This window comes from Scatophagus argus, chromosome 14 (assembly GCF_020382885.2).
Source record: "Scatophagus argus isolate fScaArg1 chromosome 14, fScaArg1.pri, whole genome shotgun sequence".
NCBI lineage: Eukaryota > Metazoa > Chordata > Actinopteri > Scatophagidae > Scatophagus > Scatophagus argus.
The window spans coordinates 5,157,186-5,175,728 of NC_058506.1; the positions used below are offsets into that span (position 1 = coordinate 5,157,186).

The 18,543-nt window shown below is 42.2% G+C and overlaps 1 protein-coding gene across 2 annotated transcripts in view; it reads left to right on the forward strand.

Annotated features, from left to right (window-relative positions):
- The window catches only part of atp2a3 (ATPase sarcoplasmic/endoplasmic reticulum Ca2+ transporting 3), a 42,585-nt gene that overhangs the window by 1,433 nt on the left and 22,609 nt on the right, over positions 1 to 18,543 (forward strand). For both annotated transcript variants that reach the window (XM_046410237.1, XM_046410236.1), the window contains exons 2-5: positions 10,677 to 10,694; positions 11,079 to 11,161; positions 15,370 to 15,474; positions 16,148 to 16,286. In XM_046410237.1, the coding sequence (XP_046266193.1) occupies positions 10,677 to 10,694; positions 11,079 to 11,161; positions 15,370 to 15,474; positions 16,148 to 16,286 (345 nt within the window). The remainder of the gene's footprint in view (positions 1 to 10,676; positions 10,695 to 11,078; positions 11,162 to 15,369; positions 15,475 to 16,147; positions 16,287 to 18,543) is intronic.

Sequence of the window (18,543 nt, forward strand, 5' to 3'; positions counted from 1 at the left end):
CATCTCTTTCGCTTTTAGCTGTGAACTTCCTGCCTTGTGCGGGTGCGTTACAGATAAACGCCTGAGGGAGGGAATACCCTTTTCCGCTATTGGGACTGAATGTAAGGGGGTCATCCACTCTAGCTGCTCCTCCACAAGCCAAAAAAGGAGGAAAAAAAATCAGCATTAAATTAGCTTGGGTTTCGTTGCTTTTTTAGTACATATCTTTGCAGAGTGATGTACGGCTGCTTAACAGCTCCTTCCCCTCTGCTCACAAACCGCAGACTTTGTAGTAGACTGCAAGGACTCTGTGTGAGTGTTTTGTTCCAGGGAGGGTCCGTTCAAAGCTGTATGCGGGTGGTATGCTCATGCCGCTCCGCTGACATGCTTGCACAGTGTTTGCAGGATCTCATTATCAGCAGGATCATTAACCTAAATCAACATGTCCACAAAGAAGATCTCCACTGTGCAACTGCATTCACATTCAGTGGCTGTATGTCTTAGTTTGGACAAGAGGAGGCGAGAAGGGGGTGACAGTAGCATGATCTTGTGTCAGTGCACTGCCAACACCCTGCTCCAAGTGTCCGCGGGAGGAGGGGGGGGACGACGACGATGTGACATGTTTGACTCAGACATCACACTCCTCCGTGGGACTGAGGAGGTTTTGCACACTTGAACAGCTTTTGGATCTGTGCGGTAGATGACGGAGTTTAATCACCACTGGTTTCTAGAAACATCTGAAAGATGTCTGTTAGCTATACAAAGGACCCCACAGTTAAAACACGACAAATGTTTCTCATCTCACTACTTCTGTGGTTAACATGGACATTGAAAACATGTCAAAACTGCTTTGAGGTCAGATGTTTTGACCTGGTAAAGTGCTTTTCTTCTTGTATTAGTATACATGTCAAAGACCATCCAAACTCATGAATTAGCAGACTGATGAGAAAGTTTCTGTGCTTTTGTCTCTTTAGGACAAGATTCAACTTATTGATTTGACCTTGTTCCTTTATGATTCTTATAGTGAAGACAGGTGAGCCTCATCTAGGCTTCTTGGCTTTACATCAGCACTTTCATGTGCTGCGACAGTAAAACCCCACTGAGCACTGTCAGAGTTTCTGATGCCTTTCTGAGATGTTGGAAAATGAACTTGGCTGCCATATCTTGACCGACTTTTCTACAAAGCAGTCTGTGCTGCAGCATGGGGGCGTTTGACCTTTTATTCACACCTTTATTGACAGCATTCAGACACACACACACACACACACAGATTTAATTTACTGTTAAGAACAACAAGCACCTCAATTTACAAGACAGTTTATCACTTTCATTGTGAAATAAGTGATTCTGATGTAGTAGGGGAAGTCACAGGCCTCTCTCGCTCACACACACACACACACACGTAGACCACACTCTGCTTGTGTGGGTGCGCAAGAATGTTTGTGCTGTTACAGCTTGCGGTGCTTGATGGTTGTGTCCTGTGCTCTCACAACCCCAATTTCAAAGGCACAATGAGTTCAATTTTAGAAAGTGGGAGATAAAGGGCAGATTGTCCTCATGAGCAAACAACTTTGTTTTGTTGCTGCAGGTGAGCTAGACAGCAGTTTTTCAAAGGAGCTGATACACATGTAAAGAGTGTCAAAGGAGATGTTAATTAATTCTTCTTCTTCTTTTGTTCTTCATAGTCTCATATCACCCTGCTCAAGTTCTTCTCACTTTAGAATTTGAAAGTATCATTTTAGCTACATTATTAATCAATGCCTGTGAAATAATCACTCTTTTGTCCTGAGAGCCTTGATATGTAGTCCTGGTCATGTTTCTTGACACTCCCTTCAGGAGGTTATAGTTGCACCACATTTTCAAGTTAAACAACCAAGCAGTGATGTCACTGGACCACTGTTGTTGTTAAGCTGAATATGATACAAAAGTGTTCAGAAGTGTCTCGGAAAATCTGCCCAACATCCACCAGTGGAGACAAACGTCCAAACCAAATAAGCACTCTGCACACAAACTCCACTGAGCTTCTCTTGACATTAAGTTGATTTAAATTTTCATTTCACTATTACTGACGTGAGCTTGTTTTCCAAAAGTTCAAATTCTATAACTCTTTGGCACCTAAAAGAATGTTTTGTTTTCTGTCACAGTGCCTGACGGTGCTGTTGGATTAGGTGATACCATCCTTGGTAAATTATGCAATGTTGCTGAACTTTCCCCACTCTTGCTTCTTGCACGAATAATGATTACAACTTCCTCTAGTGGAACCTCACTCAGTCTTGTTTCTCTTCCTGTTCTGCAACTTGACATAAAAGCAGCCTGGCTTACTTGCTCTTGTGTTTGAAATACAAGAGACGTTCTGCTGTTTCCTGCTCCTCCTCCCTCACACCAGCACACTCAAGATTGCACATTGCACTCAGTGGTCGTCGGCTTTCACTTGTTATCACTTGTTCTGAAAATTGTCCATTTGCGAGTTAAATTGTGATAACGGTGTTGTGGGAGCTGTGTGGGCTGAAAAAGGAGAGTTAAGTTGTAGAAAAGTAATTTGAAGTCTTTGGTGTGTTGAGTCATTTCCCTGTTCTAGTGGGCTCTGTGTGTGCCTGCCCAACTGCCTTCAACGGAGCTGTGATCCTGTTCTAGCTTGTCACTTGTCTTGCCTTCTTCCCTCCCACCTCTGCATCTGTCACTCACCATCATGCCCTTATGGCGAGATGCTGTTGAGTCACCGGGCTCTAACGCGCTGTCACTGCCGTCTGCCCGGGCGCTCTGCTACTGTACAGTCCGGTCCACTGATGTGATGTTTACTCAGAAAGGGTTTGTGTTTCAGGAGGGTGTTGTGTGTACACAAAGCTTATGCTGTACAGTGTCTGTGTGCAGACCATACCATTAAGCGTCTAAAGCCATTCAGGGAGATGAGCTGTGTGTACACCATAATTAGCTGCATTTTAAGCAATTTGTGTAACTCATTTTCGCCTGAAGAATTAAGTAAACATGAGAAAAGTCATGCATTTGGACCTGATGATAAACCTGCTAAAAAAAACAAGTAACAGTGGAGACACTGCAGTGTCAAACCTGAAAATAAAGTGAAGAGATATGAAAATTATTTTCTGTTTTCTTGCCAGTCATCTTGTTATTGAATTAACTTAGTTTCCTAATGAGATTTTGAATTGTATTTTTTTTTTAACCAAAATTCTTTTACTTTTTCTTTAGTAACCTGAATGGGTACTTCAGTTTGTGACACATCAGAACAAATTTTGACCAGTCCTTCCTCGTGCTTTGAGATTCTTCGCAAAGACACAATTAAAATAATAAATAAAATTTAAGGTGTAAAAATTGTCTTTAACTTTAAAATAATGAATTTCTCATAGCACTAACTTGCACAGAATTTATAGCAAGATTAATTCCATGTTTTCAACCAACATGGCAAAGTTCAAGATGTCAAATTTCAGAGGATTCAGTGAGGAGGCTGGGGATATTTTATATTTTTGTTATTGCCAATGAAAAACACCAAAAGGAAAAATGTGTTCGTCTGTTTGTCTATTTCTCAGTGCTTTCCTCTAACCTTCCCATACTGCCTGTGGCACTCAGGCCCAGGCCCATTAGTTCCTACTGAATATGTAAAGCTTTGAAAAAACAGGTCATAAATATATATTTTATGTTTTAAATGTTTAATCATTTCATGAAACAGCATGACACTGTGTTTTTTGCAAATGTTACTTAAACAGGAGTAACTGTTGCATTCATTGGGGACTTTTCATTTGATGATTTGGTGCTATAGAGATTAGAGAGTAGCAGTTGCAGGACAGTGGTTTGTAGCGCTGACTGATGAAACTACAGTGCCCAGGCTTGTCGTAATATTGAAACATGTTACCCAGTGTAACCGCACAGCTCACTGATGTACATCTCCATTGGGTACATGTATATATATATTTTTACAACCGTTTCAGAAAATAATTCCACAGCTGAACTTTTAGTTCCAATGGCCTCCATTACTACAGGACTCAGATCAGTAAAGTTGTACTGTACCAGACATTTGATTGGATAGAAGTGTCGCTCTGGTTTCTAAACCTAGAATAAAGCCTATAAATAGCATAGTGGTAACACAGATATTTCAATCTGATGTTAAGGGGATTGAAAGGCTATTTTTCACAGCATTCGGCTTCTCCAATTGGCCGCTGGGAGGCCGGGCGCCATCGTCCTCACTAACCTGTTGGGATGTTTGAAAAATGGTTCTTCACACAGCTGTGACCTTAAAGAGGAAGCTTTGAGCTGCTGACGAGATATCACCTCATGCATGTCCTGCTCAGTTGACAGGCCCTTTTCCTTTTCCTCTGTAACTGAGCTCATCATACTGTGATGTGGAGCAAAGCAATTATTTGGTGTGATTCAGAGTTTTATTTAAACCTGACTCTAATGTGCAACAAGCGATATGTATGTGTAGAGAGAGACCGGAAAGGTATTGAATGGTTAATGCCTAAGCACAGATGTCATACATTTGTCAATCAGCAGGATTACATCACAGCTCAGATAATCTACATTGTGCAAAACATAATATTTCATAATCAGACTGAACTAAATGTCTTGATTTTTAGGTAGTTAGAACAAGCTGCTCAATTAGACACAGTTCATTACTGTTCAGTAGAGGTAGATGTCACATATACTATGGCAGGATGCATATGAGAGTGATGCTGCAGTTTAATTTCTCTCTGTGCAACATCCTGAGGAAAAATCCGGTCTCTTTTTCCCTGACCACAGCTTGATGACGACTGAAACAGTCCAGCCAATAGGCAGCTGCAGCAGCCATTGAGCTGAATCTCATGTCATGTTCTCACTTAATTGGCTTGAAAAGATAATATCTCCACTTTGAAACTACTCTGACACGACTGCCAAAGGAACTTGACAGTTGCTGGTATCTCCTCTCTGTGTCCCCAGCCTGGATGATCAAACACAGCAGATGAAGTAACATTATATGTAATGACCAGGACAACTCATCATTCCTCTCCACTAGTGTCTTTTCTGGTCTCTCACTAGAAGCCATTATTTTTTTTTCTTTGTTTGGAGAATGCAACACTACACTGAAGTCAAACTCATTTCAGCTTTGGAGTCTGGATTTGTCAGCAGGTTTTAAACATTTGCCTAATGTTATTTGGGAAAATGTTAATGCAGCTCGAGGCTCATCCTGTTGCATTGAATTAATAAAATACACTTGTTAATGAAATCCCATTTCACACTTTTTTTCTGTGCTTATTTTCTTTTACTTCATTTTAAAAGGTATCAACATATCTTCAGAAGTAATGTCAAAATAATTCCAGTCACTTAACTGTTGTTGGTCTTGTCCATTTGGTCCACCAGTTTAGTACACACTTAGCACAGACATTCATGTTTCCCACAGCATGTATTCTACTGACTTTGGTGATCCCCTGAATATCTGCAGTTCCTCTAATTTTTCTGTTGCCAAGAAATTTAGTCAAGACATTCATGTCTCCCACAGGATGAAATGTAAGTTTTGATCTCGAAACATGATCAGGTCAAAATTTCAGTTTGTTTTATGACCACATAACTGCAAAACTATCTGCCTCACTTATGCTTTTTGTTTAAAATTAGCATGCTAAGGGGCTAAACATAGCTGATAAACATGGTAAACAGCCTGCTTGCCTAATATCAGTATATTAGCATTGTCATTGTGAGCATTTTAGCTTGGCTGTGTTAGCATTTTGCTCAAAACAACGCAGTCAGCTTCACAGAGCTGCTAGCATGGCTTTGAACTCTTAGTCTTATTTTGTTTGATCCTCGTGTTTGAAAGCAGCAGCTTTAATCCTGTATGAGAGGTTTTCAGCTCCATAATGACTGAAGAGTAGGTACATGTCAGGGCTTCATGTTCTGGTTTCATTATGCTGCAAAGGAGCGATTAGTGAGTGACTTGGTACCACTTCCGCGGTTAGGGTGTCGGACCCGTAACCGGTGGATCGCTGGTTCGATTCCCCGTCCCGGTGTCCATGGCTGAGGTACCCTTGAGCAAGGTACCTAACCCCCACTGCTCCCCGGGCGCTGCACGCGGTCGCCCACTGCCCCGGGTTTGCTGTGTGTGTGTGCACGTCACTTGGGTGGGTTAAATGCAGAGAACAAATTTCGTTGGAGTGAGTTCCCTCCAATGACAAAATATGTCACTTTAATCTTTTTAATCTTAATCTATGCTTCCATTCTTATCCTGAGGGTGGCTGTTCAGCAGGGCTCTTAAAGATAGCTGCTGACACTCACCCGCTGCACATGGCTGTGTATGACATATTCAGAGAAGGGAAGCCCTCCATTAACATTTATGTAAATGAAGGAAACAGACTGCAGACGTCTCCTCTGCAGTTACCGAGATAACAACGTTAGGGAGGAGAATGGGGTACATTTCTAATTCGCATTCGATGTGGCTAATGCATTCAGACCTTTTCCGGTAGGAGAATACATTAGGAGTTTGAGCGGATATAGGAAGCCATAGTAGATTATGTTACTAGAAGCTGCCTCATGATGGTATTTATAGGTCTGTTATAGGTCTGTCTCATGGAGCGGGATCCTGGAGCTGGAGCCACTTACTGAAGAACCATAAGTCTCACCACTGTACCTCCATGCACGCAGTCTATCTCTGCTCGCACTTACCCAGATGGCTGCTAGCTGTTTGTTTGAAGGTGTGTCTGCTTGCCTGCATGTCAACAGTGTATGAGCAGCCTGCGGAGGCTAGAAATGAGCTTGTTCCCATCAGAATGTGTGGGGCCTTCGATGCCTGCAGTCAGAGAATGCTGTGTCAAGGCCCTGTTGATTGCATAACAGTTATTCTTGGTAAATTTTTGACAGACACTGGCACATTATCTCAAAGTGTTTTTTTTTCCAAGGAGCCTTAGTGAGCCAAGTTGCTATGGTAACTGTTAAAAACTTTCTCATGTTTGTAGTTTACACAAGAGGGCCTGAACTGTAGCTTGTTAATACTGCTTAACCACACCCAGATGTGATGTTTATTGGGGGTCCCAGTAACCTTTGCTGTAATTTGTTAATGGGCTCAGTCAGACTAGAAAGAGGAGTGCTAAATGAGCTCACAGTGAGCACTCCTTGATCAGCAGATCATTTGCAGTGCAGATAGATACATAGCCAGTTTCCTGCTTCTCTTCCTGACTTTCTGGACCCAGAAACCAGCTCCCTGTTGTTGCTGGCAACTGTCTCCAGGAAGTGTCTCCCCTCTGCTCTGCGCTGCTCTCTTTTCTGCTGCGTGTAAACAAGCTCTTTTATTCATTGTCTGGGTTGGGAGGGAGGAGGCGGGAGGGAAGGTGCTGTGGGGACATGGAGAGAGGTGAAGTCAGTATTCAGGAATGTGCCTGGGCAAGCCTCGGGTTGACACAGCCCAGATGACTGTGAGGGAATCCTTGGCAGAGGGAAGCCGGGGAACCCTGTTCAGCACTTCCAGCCCTTTCCCTCCCTCCCTCCCTCCCTCTCTCTCTTTCCATCCCCTTTCGTCTGTCTTGTCCATCTTTGTCTCCGGCCCCGAAGTCGCAGCCAGGCAGTCTGCCATAAAAACATTATACAACCAGGGAGGCACAGTAATGGGGAAACAGGCTTATGTCAGGCTGGTGGAGCATGGAAAACAGCAGAACCCACTTCTCCACATTTGTGCTGTTGCTGCTGCTGCTGGCAGAGTGCAGTCACAAGTCCCCTGTGAGTTCAACCGTGTCCGGCCTGAACTCTGAAAACCCTCCAGACGGCAAGTTTGAAAAGCTATTCACAACGACTCATCAGCTGTTATTTACACTCAGACTGTGGATGGTCATTCATGGAGTCGAGAGACAACCTCTGCAAAAGGGTCTTTCCAAGAAGGTTGTTTTTCTAATAGATTATGCAAAACTCATAATATTCAGCCGATCATGTACAGGTCTGGCTGGAGGAGTTATCAAATCAGTGATGGACTTTAACATCTTTTTTTGTCGTTTCCACATTTGTACTACAATAATCTGTTTCATTTCCCCTTGTTTTATTCCAAATCATATGAAGAAAGTTATTCCATTTAAGGTTATCTGAGAATGTTTTGATCTCCTTTGGACACCCAAAAACACATTCTGAAGCTGTGGAACAATTCCAGAAGTCATGATGTGAAATATTATTTCTTTCCAACAGTGGCATGCCTAAAGCGAGTGACTGCAACTTTTTTGTTTTTGGCTGTAGTCTCACGTCATGGTCCTTCCTCTTTCCAGCCTTTCTCTCCACAGGGTCACGTTTCTTCCTCGTGTAGCACAGTCTGGTCAAAACATGCAGAGAAACGCAAGGTTTCCACTACTTAGAGGAGAGAAGCCACTTTTCCAGAAAGAAATAATGATAAAACCACAGCTGTGATGGCAGATAAATTCTCAAGATCAAGGAGAAAATCTGCTGTTCAGATGTACGTTTTTTTACTCACCAGATTCTTTAGATGTGATGGATGTAGTTCTGATTGGCTGTGGCTTTGCTTTGGACTTGTTGAGGACCTGACAAACGCAGTGACTAAGCACACTTCTGTCTCACTGTGGTGACTGATCAACAGTACTTGTCAATTGAAATGTTTTTAGAATATGACTGATGTGTTTTCTACACCAGTGACTCATATGTGTGGTGGGTGTTGTATTCTGGTAATTAAATCAGAGTGGATAAGATGCTTGATTTGTCTCAAAATTATATATATATTGTATATCTATATATGCTAGCACTGTCGCCTCATAGCAAGAGGGTTCCAGGTTCGAATCCCGGTCTGGGCCCTTCTATGTGGAGTTTGCATGTTCTCCCTGTGCCTGCATGGGTTTTCTCCGGGTACTCCGGCTTCCTCCCACAATACCAAAAACATGCACATTAGGTTAATTGGCTACTCTACATCGCCCCTAGGTGTGAGTGTGAGAGTGTGTGGTTGTTTGTCTTTGTGTGGTGACCCTGCAATTGACTGGCGACCAGTCCAGGGTGAACCCCGCCTCTCGCCCGTAGTCAGCTGGGATAGGCTCCAGCTCTCCCGCGACCCTGATGGATAAGCGGTATAGAAAATGGATGGATGGATCTATATATGCATATATAGATATATATATTATATATCTATATATTTCTTTCTGATGAAAAAGCTGATGAAAAATGACAAGATGTTGAGATAGAAAGCACAAACAGTTCTGATTCTTGGGATTGTTTTTTCAGAGCTTACCCACATACTGATGCAAAAAGGGGGTGGTGAAGTTCAAAGACAATAATGATTGAGTCACCCTACAATCTGGAAATTCAGAAGAGTCTGTAATAATCTGAAAATGAAGCTAAAAGGAATTTCACACCACAGACACCACTGAAATCAAACCATGACTGCTCACTTGTCTCTCCTGCCAAAGTGTATTTAAAGTCCTTCAATAAAATTATGTACACCTTCTTTATTCCATTGCATAAGTGTAAGTAAAATGTGCTTGATGTAATATTTATACAATAATACTATTTTATTACTCTGTAATTATGCTAGGTGTTACATTGAGCCTACAAATTTCACTGTAGCTACTGAGAAATGTATACGTACATCTCTGTGGTAATTACATTGTTGGGTCAGTTTACGTTGAACAGCACAGGGACGCAGTGAGCACAGTGTGCAGTACCTGCTATTCCTCTCATCTCAAACACTTTCTCTCTCTCCCTCGCTCGCTCCTCTCTTCTCTATTCTCATCTCTTCCTGTATCTCTGTCTTTTCCCGAAGCTGAGTTTGATTGATGGAGTATTTTTATTTTTGTCTGTCTCAGTGAAGATGGATTCGGCTGCATGTCTGCTCTCTTCAAGTTGTTGACATAGAATCACCATTCTGAGTAGAGTTTTTGTAGTAATGACAAGATCGTCCACTTCACCACATATAAGGAATGATGGTGATCAGAAAAGCAAGTCAGTAATTCAAGGTAACCTTACTTTTAGGCAGTTACTTGACAACTTTTTTATCATTATTATTATTATTTTAAACACTTTGTAAAATATATGGAGGTATGGACCTCTGTGACGTCAGAGGTGGGTACAGCCATGGCAGCCCTAAAAGAACTTACAAGTTTAAGGGTGAATATACACAGAAAATAGAATTTGTACTGGAAAGAAATACAATCTGATACAATTGAGACATTCATTCCTCACGAGTAGACACACTCCATCCACTTCATCAAAGATATATCGAGTTTCATCATGCAGGTGACTTGAAAACATCTGTGTTTTCAGCTAACCTTTTCAAGAGCAGAAGATCAGCAGTCATGCTGGTATCAAAGGCCTTTGTTACGAGGTTCTTTGTTCTCACAGAATAGGTGCTGACGGTGTTTGACAGAGTCATTTTGCAGCTGAGCTGTTACTGTTGGGCTGAGGCTACACACAAGATACTAAAGGTGGAGTTTTAAACCATCCTGAGCTGAGAAGCCTTAAATGGTCATTTTTGTCAATACTGCTTTGTAGCCTTGGACTGGTAGTTATTCAAGTCAGTAACAATACATCAGCCTGAAAATGTTCCTGCACTGAGAATTTTATCAGCATAACCAAGCAGAACGTTTCTATAGAGCAATTTGCGTGTGTCCATGCATCTTAAAGTCAGACTGAGTTCATCAAATGTATTAACTGTTCTTTGTTTTTCTCCTCCACCCCCACCCTCTCTGCTCTCTCTGGCCTGCCGATTTGATTCCTTTACAACCGCTGCGGTGTTACATCCACAGAGCTCCCAGCTGAAGAAGGTAAATATTGATTTTTCCAGTGTGCTGCGATCCTCCTCCCTTTACTACCTGATTAAGTGTCTTGAGCCAGGATCTTTTCTGTTATGTGGACTGAGGGCTAAACTTTGGGAGTGTACTCTACTGTAGCTTTCCACACATTGACACACAATCCTATTTCTTTGTAAATACGGGGATCTTCTTTTGTTGCAGCTGCTTATCAGAACTGTGAAACTCATGTCAACGCAACTTAGAGATCCATTCCACCCTTATAAGGACATACTCTCAGTAGAATCCTCACATTACGTTTTGTGTGAAGCCTTTTAAAGAATTTCCCCTCAGGGAAACCTAAAGGCATTCTGATTCTGATTCTGATAAAGGTGTGCCATATTTGTTTGTATATTTCAGGGAAGTCCCTGTGGGAGTTGGTGGTGGAGCAGTTTGAAGACCTCCTGGTCAGGATCCTGCTGCTAGCTGCCTGTGTCTCCTTTGTAAGTACAACCCAGCTAATTAATCTGCCACTGGTCTTCAACTTACTTGTTCTTTTGGTCTTGATTCTCAAATGTCCCCCTATGGGTATTTGAAACCTAAATTGGACATTTGCCAGGAAATTGCCGCCTAATAGACTGCTCCATTAGCTTTAGGCAGCTTTTTCCCCTGTTAGAACACTGCTCAACCTAGTTAGTGGTCCTTTTTCATGTGGAAACATGTGTATTACAGGCTTTTCCACACAGTGTTGATATAGTTCAGTGAAGGGAACAGGCAGGCCACTTCTGCCAAACTGGAAACAAAACCATCAATCAAAACTCCCTCTGCTGCAGCGCCTCAAACTGTGGCCCTGGTTGCAGTCCGAGGGTGGTGAAGGTCGGAGAGGGGTGGAGTGGGGGAATCCTGACTGCATAATAACTTTTTTCCATCTATTACAGCACGTCCCCGGAGTCTCGGGATGGAATTGCTGTTGCTATTTCTGAAAGTAGGAAAATTGCTCTAAAAATGTATACGACACAATATATTTTCTCTTTGTAAGTGTTTAAGCGTTGTCATGTTAGTGAGAGACTCTTGGAGCAGATGTGGGCTGTAACTGCAGGACTTTGGAGTGCGGACTCAGTTTTCCTCATGTAAATGAGGCTTTCCTTACTTTATAAAGGTTGTTTATACACAGCCCCTGTTCTACTGCTGCACAGACCCTAATGCTTGACAGTGTCATTGTTGCCTGGAGGGCTTTCAGCTAAAGTGTTGTTCCCTGTGGCATGAAGCGACTCAAAATCACAAATAAATTACACTCCAGACAGCTTGTCTTGTTATCTGATGATAGATTATATTCCTTTATAACTTTTCTATTTGCTCACTGGCTAAAGTAGCTTGACCCAGAGTGAAAGTTAAACCAAAAGCTGAGACTCATTTGGCTGTTACTTTGAATATATTCAAACTGAGACGTTGAGACTCTCCTGCCTTTTTTGCATGACTCACGAGTGAAGCTTATTATCAGAGAAAACAGAGCAGGTCAGTTTACTTTGTTGATGTTCATATCAGAACAAATTTACAGAAAAATGTAGAATTTAATCCATAAATAATTCAGTGAGCTATAGTCCGAGCCTTACCTCAGTCTATCAGACTATTTTATTATTTCGTTTTAGAATTTATGTATTTGACTGAAGCTACGAGCTGATAGTCGGCCAGCTCTCTGGCAGGGGTGTAATCGAGAAGAGCAGAGAAAGCCACACTAACTACCTGAAACAATCACAGCACTTCCTCCCTTTGAGTTGAAGGAAGAGAGTGGGCTGATCTTTTATTTGTATTCCAAGTCACTACATAAAGTTGAGCTAATGTCAGGGAGGTCATCAAGAGAGTACAGGAAGAGACTTAAAAAGTCAAGTGACAGTTGAATTGCGATTCCAGGTCTCCTTTGTTTACAGTACATTTCTCAATAGGTGCCCTTAAAAGCGTGTTTTTCTGATGCATTTGATATGAGTGAAGTGTGTTTTTCCATTTGTGTTGAGCACCGTGTGATGTTCCAAAACTCTGGAGACGTTCAGATATAATGGGCCATCTGTCGGCATGTGTCTCAGCGTTCAGTTATGCATGTGGCGTGTGAGGAGTGCAGTGTTTAAAGCTGTAAGGAGAAGTTTATTTTCGTGATGAAGCTTTGATTTCACAAGCCAGTGTTGAGTCTTAGTTTAATTTTGCCTCAGATTGCCAAGTGTTAAATTTCCCCCAGATTCCCTCAATTTTAAATTGTCCTTACTGAGAGTACTGCCATTGTTGCCCTCCAGTCTCAGCTGAGTCAGAAGGGAGATTTACCGTCCCAAATGATGTGGAATGATGAGCTATCGACCATGCTCGGGCTGCTGCGACGTACACTCTGATGCTCAATACTCTGTGGAGAATATACTCTTTTATCATCTGATAAGCCTTATAAGATCATGGAAAAGTAGATCCACTTTATCTGTCCTTCTCTCTCTCTCTGCTACTGCTTTTGTTGTGCAGCAGTTTTAGTTTCTATCCCTATCACAGATAAAATAATGGGCACGCAAGTATGAGGTCATTACTGTGTTGCAGTGGCGGACTTTTTCTGTTATGATCTCCTAAAGCTGTACTTCATTGCTTGCTGTCACAGCTCACATTGAGTGAGTTCCATCTCTGACACGTCTGTGGGCCGCATTAGTATTCAGCTGTCATCATACTGTTTCTGCCTTTAGAGAGGTGTAGCAACATAAGAGTGTGACTGTATGGAGATGTTCTAACTTTTAGAACTTCTACATTGATAAAGTGAAAGTGTTTTTATGAGTAGACCTATTATGTAGGATAATTTGACATGACATGTACCTTTGAGGTACTGTGGGTATTTGTAGTCTTTTTGATGCATGTAATCACTTTGTTAACTTTTCGTGTACAGTGGATCACAGAACTACTTGGAAGTGAAAAGGATCACTCATAGCAAGGATTGTCACTTGAGTCTATAGTCCAAAATGCTATTGCAGGTTTAAGTGCTGGAAGAAACAGGAAGGAACTGAATCTGCAAACAGCAGAGCAGGTATTGACATCTGAACAGAGTACTAAACTTTTATGAGTTGTAGAATAACATCAGAATGAACCCGCTCCAGGAGATGGCCTACAAATCCCAAATGAGATGAATCTACTTAACTTGAACCTATGAAAATCCTTGTAGCATTTAACATGTTAATTACATGATAAGGGTGACCATCCTTTGCAGATGTATTTTAAAGCACAGGTATTTGACCAGCAGTTCATTAAATATTTGTCCCTGTCCTTTCATATACAAATAAATGAGAGTATGAATTCTGTTTAAAGCAAATTTCACAGTTTTAGCTGTCGATTGTCTTGTTATTCAACCTCCTAAAGCCTGATATTCTTGCACACAGTCACCCAGAAACACACTCCACCGCAGAAAGAAGTAAATCTCACAAAATCCTTATGTAAATGTTAATTTGCGTGTGATTTTCCAGCTCTCCAAGAGCTTGTGTGTACTGGATCTAAACTGTGCTACAAGTACACTCCTGCAAAACTGGGCATCATCAAGTTTAAAGTTAGCCCGGGTTCATCCATTGTAATTCCAATGATTTTATTTCCCCAGTGAGCTAATTTCCTTCAGGATTTAATTTATTTTTATTGCACTTGTCATTTTAGGCATCGTCTTGCTGCTCTGGGCCACCCAACATATAAGAGTTATGTCATTACTTGAGACAGATTTTTCAAGACTTGGAGAGCATTTTTTTCTCTTTCGTTTCATCTCACCCTTCATTTGTATTACTTCAGTTTGACCATTTTTATGAGTATAAATGAACTTACAGAAATCTTTACATACAAAGTAGAATGAATACCACAGTCTACTGGGTAGATAGAGAGTTCATAGACCAGTTATAACCATTTAGCCTGGTTCTGTTTGTTTTGAATGTTGAAAAGGAAAACTGGCTTTTCCTGCTACACGTGACTTTTCACATCTTGTTTTTGCAGTCATTTCCATTCGGATATCTTTGCAGCCTCTATCTGTATTTACTGCTGAGGACCAGGCCTGGACTTTTCTGGCCCTTTCCCAGCCTTTCTGTTTTAAGTGCTGGGGTAGTGAAAGGAGTGGAGAATGAGTGGATCTCTCCTGATTTCAGCAACACTTTATCACCTGCTCTTGGCTGTGGAGATCGGAGGTTTACCGTGTAGACCATTCATAATCAGAGATACCTGGGGAAATACAGTTCTTCTGCAGCTGCCAGGGTGCACAAAGAAGCTGCTCAGCTATTTAAGATAGAAATTACAGTTTGATGATAAGTATATATTCAGCACTAGGAGTTGCATTTAATGATACATGAAAGAGTTAGGCCTAAGTGAGCAGAGAAGTCTAAACAGGTAGCAAATGTAATGGATAAACAGTTGAAATACATAGCTAAAGTAATGAATGAACTTCAGTTGAAGTTTATTTGAGAGGGCTGTGGGGGTACCTCAAACAAAAGTAGTTTGGAACCAACGTTAAAGGTAACAATGGATCTGAGCTGCAGCTCCTCTGTCCAAATACCATTTGGGTTTGGTCTTCTTTCTTCACATTTTCCTGCAACAACATTTTTCCTCCCACACGTGTTTCAAAGCAAGCTATTCCTGAAAATGTGTGTAATTGAGCTGCCGTTTGACTGAAGAAGTTGTAATATAAGATGTCTGCTGAGGTTATGTGTCCTGTATGTCCATCTAGGTGCTGGCTCTGTTTGAAGAGGGAGAGGAGACAACCACTGCCTTTGTTGAGCCAATTGTCATTCTTCTTATCCTCATTGCCAACGCTGTTATCGGGGTCTGGCAGGTGAGATACACTCTTCATTCTGTGTCTCTGTGTGAAGTGTATATACAAGGGAACAATGTTTGGCTTCACAAAGCATTTACATGGTTACACAGGAAGTTGTTACCCTAGACGAAAGAAAAATGGAAAGTTAAAGACATTTTTTTCTGTCCACCAGCTGCAGGATGTACAGACTCACCTTTAGTTCGTTCTTAACAACGTGCTCTGTTCAAGCTGACACCGTGGTCCAAACATCTGTACGTGCAAATAGCACACTGCAGCAGCAGACTGTGGCTGCAGACACTGGAGAACTTGAGTCTGTGCGTTGAGTCAAAACGTAAACAAACCAGGGAGCTCATGCAAAATACCTTCCCGGTTCATTTATGTTGAAGAGGAAGCAGGAACTTTTGATACATGTGTCAAAAATAGAGACGGATTGCCATAAACACTGGGAAAGAAGGCGTGCTGTATCGCCCTGTTAGGACATAGTGTGACAAGTGGATAACTCTTCAGTTACCAGAATTCATTCTCAAAAGCCTCTTTCTCTTATGTGATTGCCTTGGATATTTTCACAGTCACACAGATTAACCTGTTAATGCAAGAGTTTGAACTAAATTTATCGTGAAACGCCCACTTACAGAGAGCTTTAAAAATTGTCCTTGGCCCGACTTTCTCTTTTCCACATCTGTCTGCCCAGGAGCGGAATGCTGAGAATGCCATTGAGGCTCTAAAAGAGTATGAACCAGAGATGGGAAAGGTGTATCGCATGAACCGTAAGGCTGTCCAGAGGATCAAAGCCAGAGACATCGTCCCAGGAGACATAGTGGAGGTGGCAGGTAAGCTGTGGCTGCACCCGGTGAAACTCTTACTGTCACTCACCGAGACTAATTTATGCCTCTTCTAGCTCTGTAGGACTCTCACTGCTGTCACCTAGCTGCCTGTATGCTAACGCTGCCACTGACATGCAGGGAAACACATACTCACACAGCCTCTGCCAACCATTCATGAGTCTGGAAACACTATTGGAATATCTCAACCTAGATTACATAAGAGTCTTTTCTCTATGTGTGCAGGTGCCAGGGCTGCTACCCAGTTGTGTCTGTTTATGTATGTGTGGGGTTCTGTGTAAGTGGCTGTGGTCACCCCGCATATTTAAGGCCCAGTTTAATTTTCCACTGCTTCCCCTGCTTTTCCCTGTGCTTTCCATGCTCTCAGTCTCACCACCTGGACGCTGCTGGATGTTTGTCAGCTCCTCACTCACGCTCCTCCACGTTACATGCACATACACACAAATCCCCTGCTGTAAACTCGCCCATGTGTGGGCAGCCTCGTCTAAAAATAGTCTTGTTGTCACTCTGGTTCCAGAACATCTGTGTATGACAGAGTTAATGCGCGAACACACACACACATGCAGCACCGAGGAGATCACTTCAGCAGCACCATGACCAGTTTTGAGGGTGTAATCCTCGGCTTTAGCTAGTGAGCCTTCTTGGATGGCTGGGAGTCGTGTGGAGAAAGGAGGGAGAGCTCAGGATGTGTGTGAGAGATCACAATGTTCATTCATAATCACAGCACGGAGAGACACTGGTTACAGTGAAGCCTTGGTGCTATTCCATCCCATCTAAGGAGCTATCATTGAGGCCGCACTCAAAATTATTAACTTGCTTCCCCCTCCTTTTATAGCGAGTATAGTTTGCATTATTTTAAAGGGAAGTACATTGTTTGTGTTTGCTGATGTGACAGGTCGCCCTTCCTTGGAATTTAGGCTTGTTACAGCCAGTCTCTTTGATCACACATGCGTGCGCTCACAGCCAAAAGCAGGCAAGTCCACACAGGTAGCAAGCACCGAAAGGACTCTTTTCCTCTGTCGCCCCCCACCTACCACCACCACTACTGTCATCGTCACTGTCAACACTAACAGTGTCACCATGACAACGCTCCGTGCTGCGTTTGCCTCATCTGCGTGACGCTGAAGTTAACGAGGGGCTGAGTTTTTAACGACACCTGTGATGACAGTGCAGAGCACAGACAGATATGACTTCAAATGAACCATCTGCTGTTTGAATAAGGCATCTGATATTACTTCTGGCTGGCAGCAGCTGCTGGTGGATCCATGGTGGTTGTCTCTTCATGAGGAAGTGAGAGGGCATGGAACAACACTAGTTTTCAGTGTTGTTTTGTTATGGTGCCTGTCCACAGACAGAGGATAGAAATTAAAATAGAAAATTGTTGATAAATTGTCTTTATAGTAGACTTTAGCACATTTATAAAAAGTTTATGATGATGGAGAAAAGGCATTTCTCACAGCTACATTTGTCTCTGTTGATATTGTACAGTCTCTTTTTAACATGCTTCATAACTCATCATTAAAGTGGGTAAACAACAGAGGTAGGTCCTGTACTATGCACTCCTCTCACTTAGAATATGTGTGTCAGCGATCTTCAAGCACACCCATTTGACTAAAACATGTAGGGGTACGGTGACAAAGAAAACAACCAAATATTTTACTTTCCTCCACTAATATACCAGGCTTTCCTGTACTTCAGATTAGCTGGTGGTTGTTCCATGGGAACTTGATGCTAGGGGGTAAAATAAGCTGTATAAAGGTATTGGAAAAGGACACTGCGGACCGCAAGTGCCTTTGAGGAAAGAAAAGAACACAAACATATTGACTCAAGTTTCCACCACTGCTGCCCGCCTGCCTTCTTGTAGGTACATTGCCAGTGATGCCAGCCACGGTTACAACACAGTAACGGATTTGCGCCTTCACTGGAACTTTCCTGGGTTTTTTAAATGCAGTGATTGCAGCGGTCAGGTCGTCACAGGACAGGTTTGCACAGGACCTGAGCAGATGGAAACCCACACTGAGCTATTCCCAAATAACGAGTCACGGTTATCCTGCACGTGAATGAAGACGTCTTTGCCAGAATATTATGCAATACATTCAGATTTTTTTGGGAGTCTGGGTTTACCAGATGGAAGGAGAACTTGGGATGGCTAAACCAGCTGACCTCCTCATTTCTTTTGAACAAATGTCCAGTCTATTCATGAATTCTGAGGGCAGTGCCACTTTCCATAATTTTTTTATTGCTC